Source organism: Dipodomys merriami, unplaced genomic scaffold (genome assembly GCF_024711535.1).
Source record: "Dipodomys merriami isolate MVZ:Mamm:240054 unplaced genomic scaffold, mDipMer1.0.p SCAF_7, whole genome shotgun sequence".
Classification (NCBI taxonomy): Eukaryota; Metazoa; Chordata; class Mammalia; order Rodentia; family Heteromyidae; genus Dipodomys; species Dipodomys merriami.
The window spans coordinates 15,053,875-15,076,455 of NW_027206290.1; the positions used below are offsets into that span (position 1 = coordinate 15,053,875).

The 22,581-nt window shown below is 34.7% G+C and overlaps 1 protein-coding gene across 1 annotated transcript in view; it reads right to left on the reverse strand.

Annotated features, from left to right (window-relative positions):
• The window catches only part of Znhit6 (zinc finger HIT-type containing 6), a 53,499-nt gene that overhangs the window by 12,811 nt on the left and 18,107 nt on the right, over window positions 1–22,581 (reverse strand). The window contains exons 6-8 of the mRNA XM_070007517.1: window positions 12,241–12,309; window positions 11,051–11,131; window positions 9,624–9,701 (exon numbers count right to left, since the gene is read on the reverse strand). Of these exons, the coding sequence (XP_069863618.1) occupies window positions 9,624–9,701; window positions 11,051–11,131; window positions 12,241–12,309 (228 nt within the window). The remainder of the gene's footprint in view (window positions 1–9,623; window positions 9,702–11,050; window positions 11,132–12,240; window positions 12,310–22,581) is intronic.

The following is a 22,581-nucleotide window of genomic DNA, read 5'->3' on the forward strand; positions in this document are numbered from 1 at the left end:
GAAAAATATCTACTCATGGCTTTATAAATATTAAATATAACAGGTGAAAATGTTTTCAAAGTGTAAACTGCTAAACTAGTAGCAATGAGATTTTATAGTCCAAAAGTACCCATAGCAGGGGAATGACATACTTGTCAGGAATTAACATTTATGAACCATGATGAAACTAGTTAGTAGAAAAAGCATGTGCTTTTGTAAACAAACAGACCTAAATTCAACTCTTGGTCACATACCTGTAACTTGGTTTGTGTATGGTTCCAATCTTGTAGGATATATATACATATATATATATATATGTATATGTGTATATATTACTTGCTTTATTGGTATCCATGCATATTAAAATGTTAAATAAAGTGCCTGGCATTTATCCCTCAATTAATTTCTCAAATTTACTCAGTATCTACTATGTACAGGTAGTATACTAAGTAACAGTTTGCAGAAGTAAATTTTACCATTTGAGTGCCAGAAAAACAAACAAGTACTGCATCTCAGTGTAGAAAGTGTCAGTACAGAAATCCAAAGCTACATAGATAGGCAGTAAAACATTTTCCCTTATTCTAAAACCACATCCAAAGGTTCTGTCAGGCTGAACATACTTTTTGTATGTTTGCACTCGATCTGCTTAATCCTAGCTACCAACAAGAGTCTTTAATTGGTCATTCCTGCTTTTCTATCCTCATTTTATTGAGATATAGTCGACAATCTATATTTAGAAAATACTGAAATTACAATTATATTTCAGCTATGCGATTTGATAGTGACCATTATGTATACAATGTATAAAATGATATCATAATCAAGTTTATTTATCTATCACATTATATTTCTGTTGGTGAGAACATTTAACATTATCCTCCTGGCAAATTGTTTTTACTGTTCAATATAGTAATTAATGGTTTTTCTCTCATGCACTTTCTTCTTAGTAATATAAGAAATTTTAATTAGGTATTCTTGTGAACCAACCCTTTATTCCTATGGAACTAAATTGAATGCTACAGCCTGAGCAGTACGAATTCCAACATACTCTATTCTTACAAGGATGTAACACTTTGTAAAATACAATTCATCTTTTCCAAGAAACTTTTGTTTAAGGGTCTTGAATTAACTACATCATAGAATGATGCTATTTTAGGGTTGTCAGGAATCTCTTACATTCTTTTGATCTTCCTGGTGAGCACAATAGGACTGTAAAAAGTATTACTCACAGTAACTCAAAAAAATCCAAGTTGGGACTATATATAGGGGCAGACCTGTTGCTGAGTTCCTATATTTGGCTATTTGCTTATACATTCCTTGCTCACTGAACAAACATTCCAGACACTGTTCTGATACCACAAGGACCAGCATGAAATATAAGGTATTTATCAGAGGTAAAAGACAAAAGGCTTTCTAGAAAAAAAGTATGTGGAATGTAGAGAGAATATACGAGAGTCTATAGTACTGAGCCGAGAGTGCAGATGGCAATATACACAGAATTCAGAGCTGCTTGGCTGTTTATAATCATAAACTACAGTAAGGTATCTGGTTAGAGTAGAGGTTGCTTCTGTTTGGCTACGATTAAATATCTATTGAGAATAGAATGTGGATACAGAATAGTCTGTGATGTAACTAGAATGGATAAATTTAGTAGATTAACACTAAGTTGAGAGTTAAAGTATTCCTCAAAATTTTAGAGAAAACTCTCACTTGGTATTTCAGTCCCCCAAACAATAATCAAAATAGGACACATTTGAAATGAGATTTCTGATAGGAAACTGACCACCATTCCATCTTGGATTTATTTTTCCATATAGCCACTCAAAGTTTAAATCCATCAAGACTTCTTTGTTTACATTTATTATGTAAACATTCACCCAGCTGTGCCTGAGCTGTGCTTCAGCTTCCCTAGAGTTACGTTTAGAATTCTTAGGATAAAAGCAAATTAAGAAGAATGTCACATGTAAAGTCCATTCCTTCCAGGAGGAGCATCATTGCTGGAGATAATAAAAATGTTTGGTATCTTAGTCTATTTATTTTCTTTTTTTTTTAATGTGTATAGATGGACATTCTTTAGGTTGACTCTACCATTTTCTAGTTCTTGACTATCTCACTCCTTTTGTTCTAGAATCTAGATATTAAATATGGTTAAAGGTTAATGCCTACTGATTTCAGTAATGCTCATCATACTTGAAAAATAATTAATAATCCCCTAAATCAGTACAAGCAAAGAACTGTGGTTGGGATTTATATAATCTAAGAACATGCTTCATGGCCGCTTATGACACCAAGAAGCATGTACTATAGTAAAAAGAACTTATCTGCCTGCTTTGGATGCAGGCAGGTCTACATTCTAGAGTCTACCATTGAGAGGGTCCTTATAGGCGAGTGGGTCACTATAGGTGGGTCTCTCCATGCAATTATAGTACATGTATAATGAATATACAACATAAAATAATTACAGTGTATACATAGTACTCAGTATCTCGGTAATAAGGTCATCAATGATACTTATATTACCCTCCTGGAAAACATTTTTGCACGCCTATGTTTGGGGATATCTCACATATAACATAAAGCAACTCTGGAAAACAATGATACTTTTGTATAGCTTTTAAAAGATACCCACAATTTCAAGTGGACTTTTTACTCACAAGCTCAAAATAGACATAAAGAACATTTATAGTGATTGTAAATTTTGATAATTTAAAATGAAACTGTTACATACTTCTTAAGTATCTACATCAGAATCTCAACAAGATAGCAATTTGGTATCAATATTATTCATTTTATACTCAAACAAGTCCTCATAACAGAAATACTTCCATCCCAATTTTCTACAGAATTTTATCCAAAACATTCTTATAATTGCACATCTTGTATAAATTAAACAATCATTGTATCTCTCCAACAAAGTGTGTGTATCAAAATTTTTATTTTATTACAAATGGCAAAGGCTTTAAATGTTGAAATTTCTTCTGGATTGAATCATTTTAACTACAGGCAATAATTAGTATTATTGCAAACATTTTAAAGTAAAAATTTCCTGGATGCACCTCTTAGTATAATGGAGCATTGATGATGCATCTTCTGCTAGAGTCAAACATGCTTACTATTGATTTTTAGATTTGTTTCCTCTTCTATTTATCAATTTGGTTCATTAACAAAGTCAAATTCCAAGACAAAAACAAGATGAAGTTTAATAAAGCCTTCTAGAGAGTGAACTCTGGGTCTATTCACCAGTTACTTTAGGATTTGCCAAAATGGCAGAAATAATTTCTGGCTATGTATGTAAGATAGGACATCTTGGAAATGCTGAAACATTTTCAGTGTTCTCTAATATACCCCTAATTCTGTATCATTATGTCAAAATAATCTTAGCTTTAAAGAAGCTCATCTTTCTAATATCAGAAGTTTTAAAATCCTAATTTGTAACATTTATTACAAATTACCTATTCAGAAATCCTCAAATATACATTTTCAATTATTTCTTTCTCAGCCTAAAACAAGATCACGTAATTTCCCATTTCTACTTCAATTAGACAAATAGTAGAGACAAATATCTTTGTGGATGTAAAACATGATTTAAAGTACCCATTTCTGGTAGAATGATACATTTCTCCATACAATTTAATTACTCAAGTGAATAAATATCCACTAAACAGAAACTATGTTACACATGTTATGAGTTCCAAAAATGTCATGAAGGAGTTCACCTTTCCTGGCTCATATTTTTGAAAGTATAGTACTAAAAATAGCTGATCAGTATGCTCAGAGATTGCAAAAAAAAAAAAAATCCCAAAACAACAACAATAATAACCCCAGGGCGTCTGTGGGTGGGCTGGAAACCTACATTTCCAGCAAGCATCCCAGATAACTGAAATCTGACAAGCACTGCTCTAAGGAGAGAGTATGCACTAGGCTTTATTGTAAGAGAAATAGTTGTGAGTGGACTCTGGGCTAGCTAAAAAGCAAAAAAGTGATTTTGTATGCATGTGAGGCAGGCAGGAGACCTGGCTATTAAAATTATCTAGGACTGAGAGCTGGTGTCTTAGCAGGCAGAGCTGAGCCTCAGAATCTGAGCAAATAAGTGAGTCAGAAGGTTAGTTCTGCTCTAAGACAGTCTTTGCTTGCTAGTAAGTAGATGCTACTGAAAGCAGGGGGATAAGTAGGTCTAGTGGGGCCTATCTGTGGCTTTACATAGGAAAAATGTTTGAGTTTAGTCTATACCTCTAGTTTTATATGGAAGCAGAATGAGAAGTAACTGATTCATGCTTCAATTAAAAAAAAATCTTCAAGGTTCAGCAAAGATGTTGATGCCCTGCCCTAGGGCACTCTATCCTAATTACTTATCTAGTATAGTACTACCAAAGGAACAATCTATGTAACCTTAGGTTTAATACTGTGGGCACATGGAAGACTCAATGACTACTACCCGAATGAACAAAAAATGAAGTCTGGCCAAAGTATATTTAAAGTTCAGTGATCAATAAAAAATTTTTTTAAAGCCAAACTATTGACTAAGCAAAATTCAGTCCATTGTCTGTGAAAAAAATAAAGTATTACTAGAACATGGTTATATCCTTTGTTTATTCAGTCTGCAACTGCTCATATGCTATAATGGCAGAGTTGGTTCACAGAATTTGTCTCAATTTGTTTCTGGAAAATATTCCGTCAATAAATAAAAATAAAATCTAGGTTTAAAAAATAAGGTTTGGACAGAGACAAAGTCTGCAGTTCAAAAAATCCTTTAGTTAGCAACTAAGTACCCAACATAACATCTGCCCTGGAACAATGCCTTGTAATACCCAAGTTCAAAGCCATTAGTTTACTTTCTGAAGACAGAAAGGTAGTAATGAACAGTGGCCAAAGGGTAAATGTAGCTTTATTCATAGCAACACCTTAATGACTAATCTCTGCCACAGGGATATACATTCCACCAGGGCGGAAATGCTTTTCTTTACTGCTGCAGCCCCAATGTCTAGACAAGAACCTGAAAGTTCATGGATATTCCCTAGAGTGCTTGTTGAATGAACAAAGAAATTGAGGCTGGGACAGAGGATCTGCCTAGAGAGCAAGACCATGCCTCAAAAAAAGTCAAATTTAAGCAATATGTATTCTGGAAAGAAAACTTCCAAACAGATCATCAGCAAATTTCTTAAAGTAGATCTGCATGCTCTATGACCACAACCTAAAAAGGAAAGGCAGAACTAAAGACCCTAGGAAATATTTAAGTTTGCTGTAGCTTATCAAGCGACACTTGCCACAAACCATCCAGAAATGGAAAACAAAACCAATAGGAATTGGTAACATCAAGAATGTTATAAATAGTATGATGTATTTAAAATGAAACAGCCACAAAGCAACTGCACATTTCAGCCTTCAAAGGAATTTTTAGGAAATAATAAAAATCCTATTTAATGTATTTATCTCAAATTAGAGACAAACATTTTATAATCTATAAAAATGTTCTTCAGGCTAGGCGCTGGTGGCTCATGCCTATAATCCTAGCTACTTAGAAGGCTGAGATCTGAGGATCGTGGTTCAAAGCTAGTCCAGGCAGGAAAGTCCATGAGATTCTAATCTCCAATAAACCATCAGCAAACCAGAAGTGGCACTGTGGCTCAAGTGATCAGAGTGCTAGCCTTGAGCTAAAGAGCTGAGGGACAGCACCCAGGCCTGGAGTTAGTTCAAGTCTTACTACTGACCAAAAAAAAAAAAAAAAGGCCTTCTGATGTTCACTGAGTATATTTTACTGTAAAGATATAACTGTAATTACATATACAACCAAATGGAAATGTTCACCTTATTCTGAATGTATTTTAGAGAACACTGAGGCTTCAATGCCCTTTGAATTAAAGAAAAAAAAACTCTACATCTAAATCTATCTCTACATTTTTTCTAATTTCATTCGTAACACTCATACAACTGGGAGGTTCTTTAGAAATTAGCCTAAGTTTAATGTCTTGAGATTGACTAATAATCATGAATGTAAGAACAAATTTAGGTGCATCTTTAGGAGAAAAGATCTAGCAACTGGAATTTGTAACATTATTACCTTCAAACAATCAGTACTCAGAGTTAAATAGCATGAAAATGTTAAATCAAAATTCCTGGCCTGGGCTCTTAGTGTTTTTCCCTTTCTCTCGTTTAGTGTTTTCACATGTTTAGTAAATCCAGAGAACACATTTTTACTTTTTTTAAAAAGCAAATCTGGATAATGCAAAGTCAAAGTACTTTTCATGTTAGCCGGTGTTAGGAGGTTAGTATCAAGGCAGTGTCTACTAGGTATTCCTTATAGTTAATACTACTCATTTACTATCTAGCATTTCTTCCCCTTCCAGGATTAAAAGGTTCATAATTAAAGGCCCACAAGGGTTCTCTTTTCTACACTAAAAGAGAAAGGTTATAAAATTAGAAAAAGTTAAGGACCTTAAAGGAAAATTAATTAGAGAAGTTGTGTATATGGAGGTAGGTTGTCTGACCTTCATTTCAGGGCAGGTCTTTGAGACATTGTTTTTTGGTTTAGGTTATTCCCCCTCAACACCCTACCCCACCCTGCCATGCCCCATAGACTCTTAAAACAAGTATTACTAATTTGACTGATGTCTTTCTGAGTTCTGGTCATTTTGCTCAGCTCTGACAAACTCAGACTTTTATCTGCTTTGCCATTTCAAGGAGAGCACATACTTCTAAGTTAAAATAAATGCTATCTAGGTGCTAGCAATCCTATATTATAAACTCAATGTCCTACATTTACCTTTTATCAGACATATTTTGATTTCCTTGAATTCTCAAAAAAGATTATTCTGCTCAAGAGTCAAGTTAACTGGTTCAGTAAGCTGGCACATTTCTTCATTAGACAAAGCTCAATTTAACCTTTCAGTTAAGAGAGGATAAATTGGATATAACCTTTCTTTATTATTCTTGCTGTCTTTATTGTGTTTACAGTATTGGGGATTGAACTCAGTCTTGGGCTTGCACTCTACAACTTGAGCTACATACCTAGTCTATGGAAGGAAATAAAATGAAAACAAACAAAAACAAAGAAACCAAAATAAAACAACTAACCAATCAAAGAAACAAAATAAACACCAAAAGAAAAAAAAAACACAAAAATCCATATCCTTCTGTTCTTAAGATCTATACCAAAATGATATACTGTCTTTCCCAAATTTGGTAGCATTTAATTATTTGGTAAACAGAGCAGGTTAATAAGGTGATTTCAGTGGCCAAGCTACTAACAAATCAAAATAGAAATTATTAAAAATCTATTAATCTGTTTTAAATCAATGCTCATTAATTAATTAAAAAAAATCTCATTTATCCAGCCACTAAAATAAATACTACTTGTAGTTTTTGAAGATCAGATAAACACATAGAAAGGAAATGATAAAGCATTTAGTTTTTCTCTCTGCTTTTCTTTCCCTCCTATGCTGAGGATGGAACATGGGACTTCAAACATGGCAGGATGAATGCTCAACTAAGCCAACATCCCCGGCACCCTTAAGGCTCTTAAAAATAGGAATTTCCTGAACCAAGATGAATGGCACTTTTATTCTTTTCCCTTCTGGAGTAATTTAGATATTAGTTTCATACTGGAAGACCACGACAAAACAAGGATTTGGCAAATGCTCAAGGGTGCAGAAGTGTTAACATGATTGATCAGACTGTCACCGGGTGATCAGAAGACTGAGTGAGTATATATTAGATTTATGGACTTAGAGAAGATGAGATGAAACAGCTAAAAACTATTTCCCATTTTATAAAAAACGCTCAGATGTGTGCTGTTAGTAATTTCTGAGACTGAAACAGCAGTGCACTCATCAAATGTGCACCATATAAAACATGAATAACATTTAAATGAGATAATTAGATAAAATATGGTGCATGACAGAAAAGGAACTAAATTTGGTAAGAGGGAAGAGATAGTAAGAACTACTTTTATCAGAGGCTAATTGCAAGGGAATGATACAAATCATTTTGATTAAATGCAAATTATATGGAATTCACTTTAAGATTTTTTCCCATAAAATCTGAAAGATCACTTTTTTTTGGAGAAAATTAGATGGGAGCTTTATTTAGACAAATCAGAGTAAAATTTTTCAAATAGACTTTTAGCTCTTATTATTACTATTTTAGGTTATAATTTATTGCTAATTCTTGAGATAAAAAATGAGTAACATGAATAAGGGCTTTCCTAAGTTCTACAATAGAACTGGTGATAACATAAGCTCAGTCACATAAATATCACCATTAATATCAGTATTTCTTGTCAATTACATACAACTTTCATTTCCAGTTTCAGAACTACCAGCTTTGGTTAATATGGATGTTTAAATTCTGGATAACTACCTTTGCAAACTTTCTATCTTTGTCTCCTTTGCAAGCCCTTCTAAAAGAGAAGAAGGAGAGCCAAAACATGAGCTGCATGTTGACAAGCGCAGTTTAGGAAAAGACTATGACTGATAACTTGAATTTTCATCACTGAACCTTAGTCAATAATAAAAAGTATTTGAAACATGCTAGTAACATTTGGTGTTTAAGAGCCCTCATTATCTATAAAAATGTTTTAATTACATGGAGATTTTTTTTTTCTTTTGCTGGCAACAAAATTTGAACTCAAGGCCTTATGTTTGCTCAACTTGCTTCTGTGGATGGTGCTCTACCACTTGAGGTATAGCTTTGCTTTTTGCTGGTCATTTGAGATGGAATCATCCCCTTTTTGCCTGGACTCTTACTAAGTATGATCCTCTAGATCTTAGTTTCCTGAGTAGCCAGGATTCTACAAGTAATATCCACGGGCACCTGGTTATGTACAGATCTTTTGACTGGATACATTTATCAGTAGAAGCAGTTGTCGTAACAGTAATATTAGTTATAATTCCAGCAGTAATAAAAGCATGCATTTGCTATGTGATATCTGGATTTCAGGAAAGAGAAGTGAGGCTAGATAACTTATTCAAGTTCATATAATTAGAAACCACCAGACCTTGGATTCAAATTGGGCTTTGCTTTTATAGCTTGAACTCTTAAATATGAATGGTATATTAGCAAATCAAATCAAAGAAATAATGAATTAGATCTAATTTGAATCAAATCTAGTAGTTTTGCTAACTAAACAATGAAAAACACCACAGGTTTTGAAAGATTAATGTTTTTCAAGTCAATATTCTAATGCATACGAAGTAGACTGTGGGGACTCTCAAGAGGCTATCTGTAGGAGTTATTAGTGAAGGAGCAAAACCCAATGATAAGCAACCCACTTGGCTCTTATGATTTGTTAGAACCTTACTGTCTTTACATATCAATGAAGTACTTTTTGTACATGTATGCAACACAACAGTCAGGCAATTATATACTTTTTTTATTTCCAAATAAACACTGGAACTTACTCACATAGACTATTTCTTGAAGTTGAGATTTGGAAATTTTAGCTGTATCTAATTATATTTTAAAATATTCTTACTAGGGTGGTTTTCAATGAAATTTTCATTATGATTACTTTAGAATGTTAATTTGATAGTTATTTTTATGATGAAGTTTGGTTGACAATCAGATAATTAGTATAATAATTAGCCAATCAAGCTACTTCATTTTTTACAGAATTATACTTAAAGAAATGAAAAGGAAACCAATTTTACCTTAGTAAATTTTGCTGCATATGTTCAGCCTTCATTAAAATTTGAACCCCCACCTGAGCACGAACGTAAGCTTTTAACCTGAAATGACAATGTCATAATGAAAAAACAAAATAGATTTTTAGCAATACTTCAGAACAGTGTTTATGAAGACTAATTATTTGTGAACAGCTATTAATTATTTAAAATTCAGCTAAACATAGAAAGGTTAAAGGTATTTTGTAACTGAGGATTTGGAAATTTTAAGTTACTTTTCTTCTCTTTGTTTAATTATACATCTTAAATTTAAATTATACTTGTTTTAGCTAATTATTCATATACTTTATTTTTAGACAGTAAAATACTCTGGGACTAAACCAAGCATTGATATCCCAAGCAAGAGCATATGGTAAAAATAAAAGTCAACTAAGTTCCTTCCCAGGAACATCAAAATCTCACTCTCTAATAATAGTTTACTTTTATTGAACCCTGCCTCCTATATACTAGGCCCTGTACTAGGAACTTCATGTGTGGTATTTTTTTTAATGCTTCACAACACGTTATCATCTAGTAGGTATCAACATTCTCTTCACTGATGGAAAAATTCAAGGGCTGGAAATAATTTCTCCTGATCACATAGTTAATAAGGGATAGAACCAGTTATTTTATTCTAATTTAGACATCCATGACTGAATTTTTCCACTATGCTATGTTAACCATTTTTGTCCATGTTGTATTTCTGGACAGGAGGCAAAGTGTACCTTACAGTCTATGAAGACTTGGCTGAAGCAGAAATTTCCTGTCTTTAACAGCTACTTGGAAAGTTTTAATTTTCAGAGTTTTTGGTTCAGCTTGAAATGCAGCTTAGTTTTCAGGCTAAGAGTTAGGAATGCCAGACTCACCAAACCATCTCTGCTTATTAGTTATATGGGGTTGCCTAATACCTTAAGACTCAGTTTCCCCATTTGTAAACTGAGTATAATAACAGTAATTTTACTACATACCAGGTTATTGTGAGGATTAAATGAATTAGCATGTTTGTTGCTATCTCCTTTCAAGCATCTCTGCAACACAGTACATACTTTACTGTTTTTACTGATGACCTTCAGTAAACATCAAGGAAATGGGACTAAAACTGAACTATATCAACATATCACATTCTAAAACAGCTATAATTAGACACTGTTGAAAACAAACTTTACAACTTGGTGGGGGTGGGGAGGGCAAGGTAGAGTTAGGAAGGTGCGGAGGGAAGGGATGATAGGGGAAAAACAAAGGTAACAATGATAACAATGCTCGATAGGAAATGTACTCAATACTTTACTCATATAACTCTAACCCCTCTGTACTGTATCTTTACAATAAAACAGCTATAATTTTCCATAATAAATGCAAACTTAAAGACATTTCAGCATTTTAACATGTCATACAGTTAACATTTTGAAAAATACCTTTGACGAATTACAGGATCTGACATTTCAGGATCGATGTAAGATTTTAAAATTTCATTAATAGTTTTATCATCTGGTACTCTTTCAAAAGAGAAAAAGAAAACAGATAAATTATTATCTATAAATTGCTACTAAAAATGATAAATTGATAAATAAATGTGTAGCTTCCTACTTAAAAATGTGAACAAAGATCTTTCACTTTACTCTCGGCAAAATATACATTCTTTGAAGCAAAACTGTATAGGAAAAAAAGTACAAGAGACATCTTTGGTACCCTTTTTTAATATTTAGATCTGAGACTAGGACTTGAACTGGGTACCTGATGCTTTTGCTCATTGGCTAGCACTCTACTAAGGATCTATCCCATTCTTGGGCACCCTTTAACAAGGCCTTAAAAAACATTTTCAAACACTCCTTATAAATCATTATGAAACCATGAAGCCTCTTTAAAGCACACCTGTTCTTCAACATGAAAAACAAGGGTCAAGGTGAAATATATTTAAATCTTGCAGAAATAAAAAACAAGCTGAAAATAAAACCAAGCTGATTGATTCTAAATCAAAAGATCAAGTTAGAAGGTTGACAATTTCCTTGGAAAGAATGAATTTTAATTTTCCATATTTATGTACACAGTTTTAATTTTATATATAAATCTATATAAACAAATAGTAACTTTACCCAATCATTTAAACATATTCAATGAAAGTAGTGACTAAACACTCCTATCTGTAAATTAAATCATTTCTTTGTTTTAGCCTGGTATGTAATTTCTAATAAAAGTTCTTCACTAAATGACAATTAAAGAGAAGACATTAGTATAATGTGGATATATGCTAAACGTACTAAACATCATCTTTTCAAGCTTTCCTAGCCTAGGTAATAAAATAGCATGATTAAAATTTTTACTGATATTTGAAAATGGTCCTAATATGAAAAAGTCCATTTTCTGGACTTGACCCCATTCTACTCCCCCACCCCCTTGCAAAGACTAATACTATGCATTCTTCTTTAACTTGCTTTTCTCATTCAACATTATTTGCAAAATGCATTCATGTTGATATACAGTTATAGTTCATTTATTTTCAGTGCTTTCTTAGTATTGCATTTGTTACTATATCCCACTTAACTGTTTAGTAACAGATTCTTAAAATAAAATCCTATCAGTTCATAACAGACTAGTAATACCATGCCTTTTTTCTGTGTATTCAGCTTGACTTTGAGGAAACTGGAGTTTCACATGCCAACAGAACTGCTGTTTTCTAAGAGAGAAAATAATCATGTGAGGATCATGGTAAACAACCAAAGTTTAATGTAAATCAAACTTCTTGAATTTTCATCCCAAATAACCCTTCAGTTATTCTTAGAATTTAAGCTATCATTTTTGACAATTCACTTTTTTCCAGGATATTATAGAAACTGTTTCTGAAATAATATACTTGTAAAAAAGGAATTAAAGTGAGTTAGCTCTTAATTCCAAGAACTTCTTCCAGAATTAGGAGACAATTTCTCATAGTTCAGGGGCTTTTGAGATCAATGTGCTATCACTTAATGTTTACAAATACATTTCCTTATGACTAAATGTAATAAACTGATGTCTTTGCCTGGCTAGTCTGGAAATTAGGTGAATGAAGAATTGTCCAGATGGGTCCAGCTGGCTACAAATATACATGTGAGGCATGACTACGTGCATTCAGTAGCAAAACAGTAGACAACAAGCTGGTTGCTAAGCAAAATGCATGCTGAGCTAGTCCCATTGCTTTCAAGTCTAACTTGGGTTTGAGGTAATTCATGAACTGTTTGATTTTAGAAAAATGACCAATGTCCTATGTAACACATGTAAACTTATTGACACTAAACACCATTTCCTTTATTCAAAAAGTTAATGATCAAAATATCAAATCCACTATAGAAATTCAAATGTGTTTACTACATGATGATTTTACATGATGTTTTCCACTATTAGAAGAAAAAACAACCACTGGCAAGTTAATGGTTGGCAGTATCACCTCCAAGGAATGATCATTTATCTTTTTGAAATCCACCGTTTACCAATATTGCCTCAAAGTCTAGAATAAGTGTGTGTGTGTGTATGTGTGTGTGTGTGTGTGTGTGTGCGCGCGCGCGTGTGTTCCTGGGTCTCGTACAAGGCCAATGTGCTATCCGTGAGCTTTTAACTTAAGGCTATCACTCTACCACTTGAGCCATAGCTTTATTATGGTTAATTGGAGATAAGAGTCTCATGGATTTTCCTGCTTTGGCTGGCTTTGAACTATGACTGAGATCTTCAGATCTCAGCCTTCTGAGTAGCTAGGATTACAGGTGTGGGCCATCAGAGCATGGCTTAAAACAATTTTCCACCTAGTGGAAGTGGTGTCTTGAGCTGAAGAGCTCAGGGACAGTGCCCAAGCCCAGATTCAAGCCCTATGTCTGAGGTCCCCTCTCCCCAAAATATTTATATCACCTATTATGTAACTTTCTCAAATGTTTATATAATTTGGTTAATTTTTGGTGAGAAGACAATGGCAATAAAAGCCCAAATGAAGTTCCCTTTAGTAGGGCAAGTTAGTTCAGATTGGAATGTAGCAATTTTCTTTAGTAACAAGATAGTCCAAGGCACAAACTGGGAAAAAAAATGCTAGTTTATCCTTAGATTGATCAAGCCACTTATACAAGAAACAAGCATGCTATTTTTTTCTTTTTCATTTTTTGTGAACAAAGGAAAAAAAATCATTTTAATAGTCTAAAGCCAGATGTCTAAAATCTAAAGGCAAGGAATTTTAAAAGTACTCTGCATGTTCTAGTTACAAACCTTAAATAAAGATTTCTTCTAAGACAAAATACATCACAAGCATTCTTATCTATAAAATAACTATTACAGAATAATATCACTATTAAGCCAAAAGATAGCATATTTTTCTTTTCTTTTTTCGGTCGTGGGGCTTGAACTCTGGGCTTGGGCAGTGTCCCTGGGCTCTTCAGCTCAAGGTAAGCACTCTACCGTTGAGTCACAGTGCCACTACTTGTTTTCTAGTGGTTTATAGGTGATAAGAGTCTCATGGACTTTCCTGCCCGGGCTGGCTTTGAGCTGCGATCCCCAGATCTCAGCCTCCTGAGTAGCTAGGATTACAGGCATGAGCCATAGGCACCCAGTCTGTGCATATTTTTCTTTTTAGGAAATAAACAAATTTTGTTATTAATGTACAATATTGTTTCTCTCTAAATATATCCATTTTTACCAGCTACACATCAGACAAGGGCCTCATATCTAATATACTTAGAGTTCAAAAAATTAAGCCCCCTCAAAGAAACAAAAACCCAATTAATAAACAGGCTAGAGAGAGATTTTTTCAGAAGCAGTAGCAAGAATGGCCAATAGACACATGAAGAAATGTTCAACATTTCTGGCCATAAGAAATGTAAATCAAAACACTGATATTTACCCCAGTTAGAATAGCCATTAGCAAGAAAACGATCAATATCAAATGCTGGCAGGAATGTGGCCAAAGTAAACTCCATTACACTGCTGGTGGGAATGTAAACTTGTTCAACCACTTTGAAAAACAGTATGGAAGTTCCTCAAAAGACTAAACATAGAGCTTCTCTATAACCCAGCAATTCCACTCCTGGACATTTATCCAAAAGAACACTAACAAGGCTACTAAAGCTACTAAAGCTACCAGCACAACTATGTTCACTGTAGCATTGTTTACCATAGCCAAGATAGAGAATCAGCCCAGATGCCCTTCAGTGGATGAATGGATCAAGAAAATGTGGTATATATACACAATGGAATTCTACTCATCTACTAGAATGATATTTTACCATTCATAAGGAAAGGGAAAGATGTGGAAAAAATTGTATTAAGCAAAGTAAGACAGACCCAAGAAAACATAGGTTGCATGGTTTCCCTCATTTCTAGTCATTAGAATGTGACTATAAATCTACAAGTGAAAAACACAATGGATGGTAAGAGACAAAAAAATTACACTTGGACACAATAAACAGGACTCTAAACATTCACATAGTGAGACCAGAAGAGGATATTCTTAGAAGGATCAGAGGTTCAGTAGTTATCAAAATGAACTCCAGGAAATGGAAACAAGAGTTTTTTTTCCTTTGTTGTTATTTTTGTTTTCTTTTCCTTTTGTCTTATTTGTTCATTTATCTGTCTTTGGAAGGGTGAGGGGGCACAGAAATGGTGGGGCAACGGGTGAACAAATACAGCAGTGATGCTCACTAGACACTATTGAAAAGGAACTATACAACTTATGGGTGGGGACAGGAGGGACAAGCTGGGTGAAAGAGGGAAGACATTGTTCAAAAAGAAATATACTCTTTATGTGTGACTCATGTAACTGTAACCCCTCCGTACATCACCTTTACAATAACAGTAAAAATACAAAACAAAGGCAAATATATATATATATATATATATATATATATATATATATATATATATATATAATTTTTCTCTATGTTAACTTCTGGAGGGGAAGGGATCAATACTTTGTCATCTTGTTGAATTGGAAATTATAACTCAACCACTAGTAATTTCAAGAGTCATGTATATTTCTTAACATTCAGTAAATCCTGAATACCTTCAGAATGTATTTAATACTCAAAACACAAAATGAAAGGCCTTGCAATAATTTTATTTGCTAAAGTTAACTAGCTGTAGTTATAACGAAATCATTCACAACTATTATATATAAGTTATTATATATAAGTAGCTAAATTATGGCCATTGTAATATATATTTGGCTTTTGTTCAAACATAGACAATTGTGAAAAGCACACTTTTAAGTACAATCTTTTACTATTAAATGAAGGAAAACTCCTTAGATTTCACTTGCTAACAATATTATCATTTTATTTTATGTATTTTTTGAAGTCTTGTTATGTCACCCAGACTGGCCTTGAACTAACAATCCTTTTGCTTCAGTCTTCCAAATGTTGAAATTATATGACCAGGTTCCCATAGTGATTTTTTTTTTTTTTTTTGGTCCGGTCATGGGGCTTGAACTCTGGGCCTAGGCGCTGTCCCTCAGCTCTTCAGCTCAAGGCTAGTGCTATACCACTTGAGCCACAGTGCCACTTCCGGCTTTTTTCTTTTTGCTTATGTGGTGCTGAGGAATCGAACCCAGGGCCTCATGCATGCAAGGCAAGCACTCTACCACTGAGACACCTTCCCAGCCCCCCCATAGTGATATTTTTGAAATGCATTCTTTTCTAAGAAATAAAAGGCTCATGATCTTTTAATTATACCTAAATCCAAAGTAGGTAAAGAAAAAATTGAAGGATGTTATGCAGAGAATTGATATAAACTGGAGGCAAGCAGCTCAGGACCATAATTCTACCTATTCAGAAAGTGAAGACTGCAAGGGTACAGAATTGGGCTCGACTCTTTCACAACCTTGCAAGACCCCTTCTCAAAAGCCCTGGGCACGATGGCATGTGCTTGTCCTCTTTGCTGGTCATTCCAGCTACATGTGAATCTGAGACTGGGAGAACTGAAGCTCTAGGCCAGTTCAAGCAAAAAGTTAACAACACATCATTTCAATAAAAAAGCTGGATATGGTGGTACATGCATGTCATCGTGGGCTGGAGGAAAAAGTGAAACTTTACTTTAAAAATAACCAGAGCAAAAAAAAAAAAAAAAGACAAGAGGTGTAGCTTACATCTTGCTGGGCAAGTGTAAAGTCCTGACTTTGAATTCCAGTATGGCCAAAAAATAAAAAATAGAAAACAAACAAAAAACAGGTGGGCACTGGTGGCTCATGCCTGTAATTCTAGCTACTCAGGAAGCTGAGATCTGAGGATCGAAGCCATGCTGGGCAGAAATGTCCATGAGACTCTCATCTCCAGTTACCCACCAAAAAGCTGGAAGTAGAGCTTTGAGCACAAAAGCTAAGGGACAATAACCAAGCCCTGAGTTCAACTCCCAGAAAAGACACACATAAACCAAACAAAAACACCCTGCTATAAAGGAATTAGTTTTCCCCTTTTCATCAAATCCCAGCATTAACTCTATTGTTTTCTAAAGATAGTAAGATTCTAGTAAGTACAATCACTGGGATAGTTCAAAGTATCTAAACCTTTGCATTGCCAACATTTTAGACTACAGTATAAGTGCATTTACAGGATATTTAGCAGGACAGGGCTCTACCCACTAGATGTCACAGGAAAAGCTCATCCCCAGTTCATTGCATATGTTCCCTAGGAGCAAATCCACTAGGATAAAGATATGAACACTTACCACGCAAATGTATTAGGGTTACTGTTCCTACAGAGCAAAGTGCCTTCCAGTACAATAATGTCCTTCCAGTACAATAATGTCATTGTGCCTTTGCCTTAGCACCTGTCTCATGAATAGAAATACTATGCCTAGAATATTCCAAGTTATTTGGGTACTTGAAGATATGTTTAGAATTTGATAACAGATTGATGAAATATGGTGATTATTACTGGCTTTCATGTTCCTTTCCAGATAACCGATAAAGCAACAGAAACACTGACTTCTCTAAATCCCATCAAACTAAAACATAATTTTGATAGCTTCAAAAGTCTGTTTGTAAAAAATGATACAACTGGTTGGGAAGTTGTAGAGCGCTTGCCTTGCATGCCTGAGGCCCTGGGTTCGATTCCTCAGCACCACATAAGCAAAAAGAAAAAAGCCGGAAGTGATGCTGTGGCTCAAGTGGTAGAGCACTAGCCTTGAGCTGAAAAGCTGAGGGACAGCGCCCAAGCCCAGAGTTCAGACCCCACAACCAGAACCCCCCCCCCAAAAAAAATGACACAACTATGAGTTAGAGACAGAAGCTAAAATTTCCAATACACAATTTAAAACGTCTTGAATATTATTCTTCAAAAATAAGATCAAGGCTGGGGACATGGCTAAAGCAGTAAATGTCTGTGCCAAGCAGATTTGAGTTCAAATCCCAGAACCACACACATGCAAATCAATTTTTATTGCATTCCATCATTGATTAACCAGCATTTACTCAAAGAACACTTATTTCTGAGGGCTCACTAGACATTAAATAAAGACACAGAGACTGAGAAGGGAAGAAGCCTAACGTAGACTTCTTTTGAGGGTAGCAAGACAGTCACTGTTGCTGGGAACTGCAATGTTCCACCCATTTCATATAGAAGAATTCTATTCTTTTTTTGGGGGGGTCCGGTTGTGGGGCCTGAACTCTGGGCCTGGGCGCTGTCCCTCAGCTCTTCAGCTCAAAGCTAGCGCTCTACCCCTTGAGCCACAGCGCCACTTCCGGCTTTTTTCTTTTTGCTTATGTGGTGCTGAGGAATTGAACCCAGGGCCTCCGGCAGGCAAGGCAAGTGCTCTACCACTGAGCCACCTTCCCAGCCCTAAGAATTCTATTCTTTATTGATATTGTACATAGTAAAAATGTTCACTAAAATAAAAGGCCTAAAGTTAGGATAGGAGGAGGTTAAGTAGAACTTGTGTTTGTTTGAATTGGAGAATCACATATCATATCAGTTCAAGTATGAATGAAAATTTATTCCAGATTTTTACATAGAAGTGACTCCATACTATCTATGGTTTGAGCATGTCTACTGAAAATTTATGTGGTAGAAACTTGGTTCCTAATGCACAAAGTGTTGAGAAGTATAATGCTTGGGAGGTGAATGGGTTTTTCGGGTGCTACCTCATGAATTGATTAAAAAGTGGTATTGTTTAAAAAAGGAAAGGAACTCCCTCCCTCTGTGGCTAATTTTCCCTGTCTCACTATGTGATACACCCCTCTGGATAACCACAAAGAAGCCTTCACCAAACGCTTACACCATAGTCCCAAGATTTCTCAACCTCTATAATCATGACAATAAACTTCTATTCTTTGTAAATTACCTGGTCTCAGATATTTTGTTGCAGCAACAGAAATGTACCAAGAGATCTCATAAGATAAGCTAAAGCCATATTTTTTTATATGTCTGATTTCCAAAATACTCTCATTACAAATTAAAAACTATAGGCTACAAAAACTATCAGTAGATTCTTTTACCAGAGCACACTAGTATATATCAACAGCAACAATGTTACCTTGTGGATTTTTAATGTCAAGCATGGTTGTAAATATATGTATATTGACTCATTTGATCATTGTAATTCTATGAGGTAAAATGTAATTGTTTCATTTTACAGTTGAAAAAATGATAGAAAGAAGAGAGTCAACTCCTATAAGGTCATCATTCAGTTGAAAATTAGCATAGTTGGTCTCAGAATCCAGACATTATCATAAACCTTAAGGGTTTAAGACTTTCTAGAAATGAAAATCCAGTAATAAGCCATATATTTTCCTGCACTACCAATTCAAATACATCACAATTATTTCTTATTTAAAATACTTACATATTTTTAAACTATTTATAACTAATTTCTAAAAGATATAGTAGACACTTACTACCACCATCTTTCTGTGTCTATAATAACCATACTCTGACAAAGGAACACCACCACACTTGCCTTCCAGGGATGTGTTGTCTATTGGCTTTGAGAAGACCAATTATTTTCTAGACACTGTGGATCAAGACTGGGAAGATGATGTGGGTGGCCTAATTACTGTGGGCTTCTAATTTCCTTGTTCAATATTACCAGGAAAGAAACAATCCTATGGATAAAATTTAATCCAATTGATGCAGCAACATCTTATGACCATGGTGATTAAGGTAACATCATAGAAAACTCAATGAAAGGCTTAAGTTTCAGATACTGGGCAGAAACAGCCAAGAGGTAGGGAGGTGTCTGCATAGGGCCTGCATGACCCGGGGCAGACCTTACACCCAGTACCATAAAAATAAAACAAAAAGCCAAAATCAGAAGACATAGTGAAGAGTCATAAATAAAGTAGGCTCTTGGATACTATAATCAAGTCACTGTAACAATGAAGTCCATCTTACCTTGGATATGCACTTATTAGAGCCAACATACCCTTTGTACAATAGCTCAAACCAGTCTGAATTCAGCTTTTTATTTCATGCAATATAAAGCATCCTAATTGATATAACGGGTTATTTTTTCTTCTTTCTAGGTTTTACCTTTTACATTTACAAGCAAGAGAAAAGAGGGACTGAAACTGTTAAATGTAACATTAGGAAGCACACAGTAATATCTGATGATATTTCAGGAAAAAAAAGTATTTAGTTTTAGAGAGAACTACAAGATTTTAGTTTAATTTTTTAAAATTTACCAAATTTGGAAACTACCCTCAAGGAAATAGCCACATAATTCTCTACTTATATGCAATCTTTTAAAATATATTTCAAGGTGAAAACTCCAAGTCTCTCAAAAAATAAATATAACCATTCCTCATAAAAATTATTTGACTAGGATTAGTACCATGATAAGTGTTTTTGGAAGCATGAATACAAAGGATCTGTTTAGTTACTTAGTATGGATTAAAATAAGTAAGATTTCAGAGAATGGAAAGCACAATTTTGCGTCTTACATCATTATGAAAAGTTCCAGTTCTATATTTTACCCTTTAAAAATTAGTAATATTACCACATGATAACAGGAAAACAGGTTAATTACGTGCTACTGGCTTAAGCAGACAGTATAATAAGAAAATGGATGTAGCAGATAAAGACTAAAATGAAAAAGAACATTTGCTTCAAAATAAACTGATAAACAATTGAGCACTCAAAGCAGTGGGTTGAAGGTAAAGGGCATTTGGAAATGGCTGATTAGACTTCAGTGCTCCAAGACTGGAGAACACACAGACATTACTGATGCCAGGAATTCTAGCCTTTCTGTCATGCAAGAGAACATCCTATACCACCATCACTACCACAACAGCCGCACCATCTACAAAAAACAACTGTCAACTTTAAATGCCAATGAAGCTTCTACTAAAAACACTAGAATATAGAAAGACAGGATATATGCATACCAAAAATAAATGCTGGCATTTGTTTCATATTAACTGTGGAGAAAGTGTGCACTTACAGGGACTCAGTTAAAGGAGACACAATGGGGAATATGATCATGCATACTACCACCACAGATACTTAGGAAATACAGAAGAGGAGGACATTCTGGATTTAGAAGGGTGCACACTCAGTACATTATTTGGATACTCAAAGGAAACTTTTGACATATACCTGGATATGGATAACCTGTACAAACAGCAAGATTGTTTTTTTGCTCAGTGCATGCTTTTACCTAATTTCCTGACCTCTCTGATGTACCTACTTCCACCTGAGACAGGCACAATTACTGTCACTGTTTCCCTATTACCACAAGGAAACAAGTACAGAAAAATAACTTGCTAAGGAAACTCATTTACACATGTAGTATAACATACATTTAGGAAGTATCACTAAATAATCTGTCTTTCAGGAGCAAATAAATGCACAAGATTCATATTATTTTACTTAACGAGAAATATTTAAAATGGTACTTCCAACTTTCTGAAAGGTATCAATTTCACATTAAGAAACCTATGGAATAAGTGAGGGTATTAATTTCATGCATAGAAGGGGTGTAACATTTGAAAGCTTCAAACTACAAGGCCAGATGAAAACTCAATTTTAGTTACTGACAATTCTGCCTATAACCAATGGAAGTTTCTATGAGTTAGTAATTAGTGTGGGCACATAAGCATGAAAATTCTGAGAGGTTGGTCAGTATGGTAAAAGCATGGTTTAGAAAAATATGCCAAAAAAGCAGCAATATAGAAAATTAAGTGAGGCAAAGAAACATTGATGATAGAAAGAATATTTTGAGATTTCCAACAGTCGAAAAGGAGACAAGAGGAGACCACACAGAATATAGTTAATATTAGACTACACTCAAGGAAAAAGAAAGAAAAGGGACATATTCTAGAGGCATAAAATAAGGAAGTGTTTGGGAAAAGATTTGCTAAACTAAAACTGAAGATGATCAAAAAGAGTTTGGTAGCCGGGTGCCTGTGGCTTATGCCTATCATCCTACCTACTCAGAAGGCTGAGATCTGAGGATCATATCAAAGCCAGCCCAGGCACAAAGGCTGTGAGATGCTTACCTACAATTAACTACCAAAAAACTGGAAGTGGAGCTTTGGCTCAAGTGGTAGAGTGCTAGATTGAGCACAAAAGCTCAGGGACAGCGCCCACGCCCTAACTTTAAGCTCCAGGACTGAAGGGAGGCCTGACTGAAGGAACCATTAAGCTTCTATTCTACCACACTGCTTTTCTAAAGCCTTGCCACTATTCTGAAATTCTTCTTGAGCTGTATCAAAGCACTTATGGCAAATACTGCAGAACTAAACATTTCAACGAATCCACAAGTTTCACTAAGTACATATTATGTAATTCCTCAAATCTCAATGCAAAATCTACTTCTATCATTTCAATTTCCTTTGCTCTTTTCTAAAGCCAAATTGGAGTGAAATACAAACCTATACTACACACACACACACACACACACACACACACACACACACACACACACACACACACACACACACACACACACACACACACACACACACACACACACACACACACACACACAGGAACATGGTAAATTA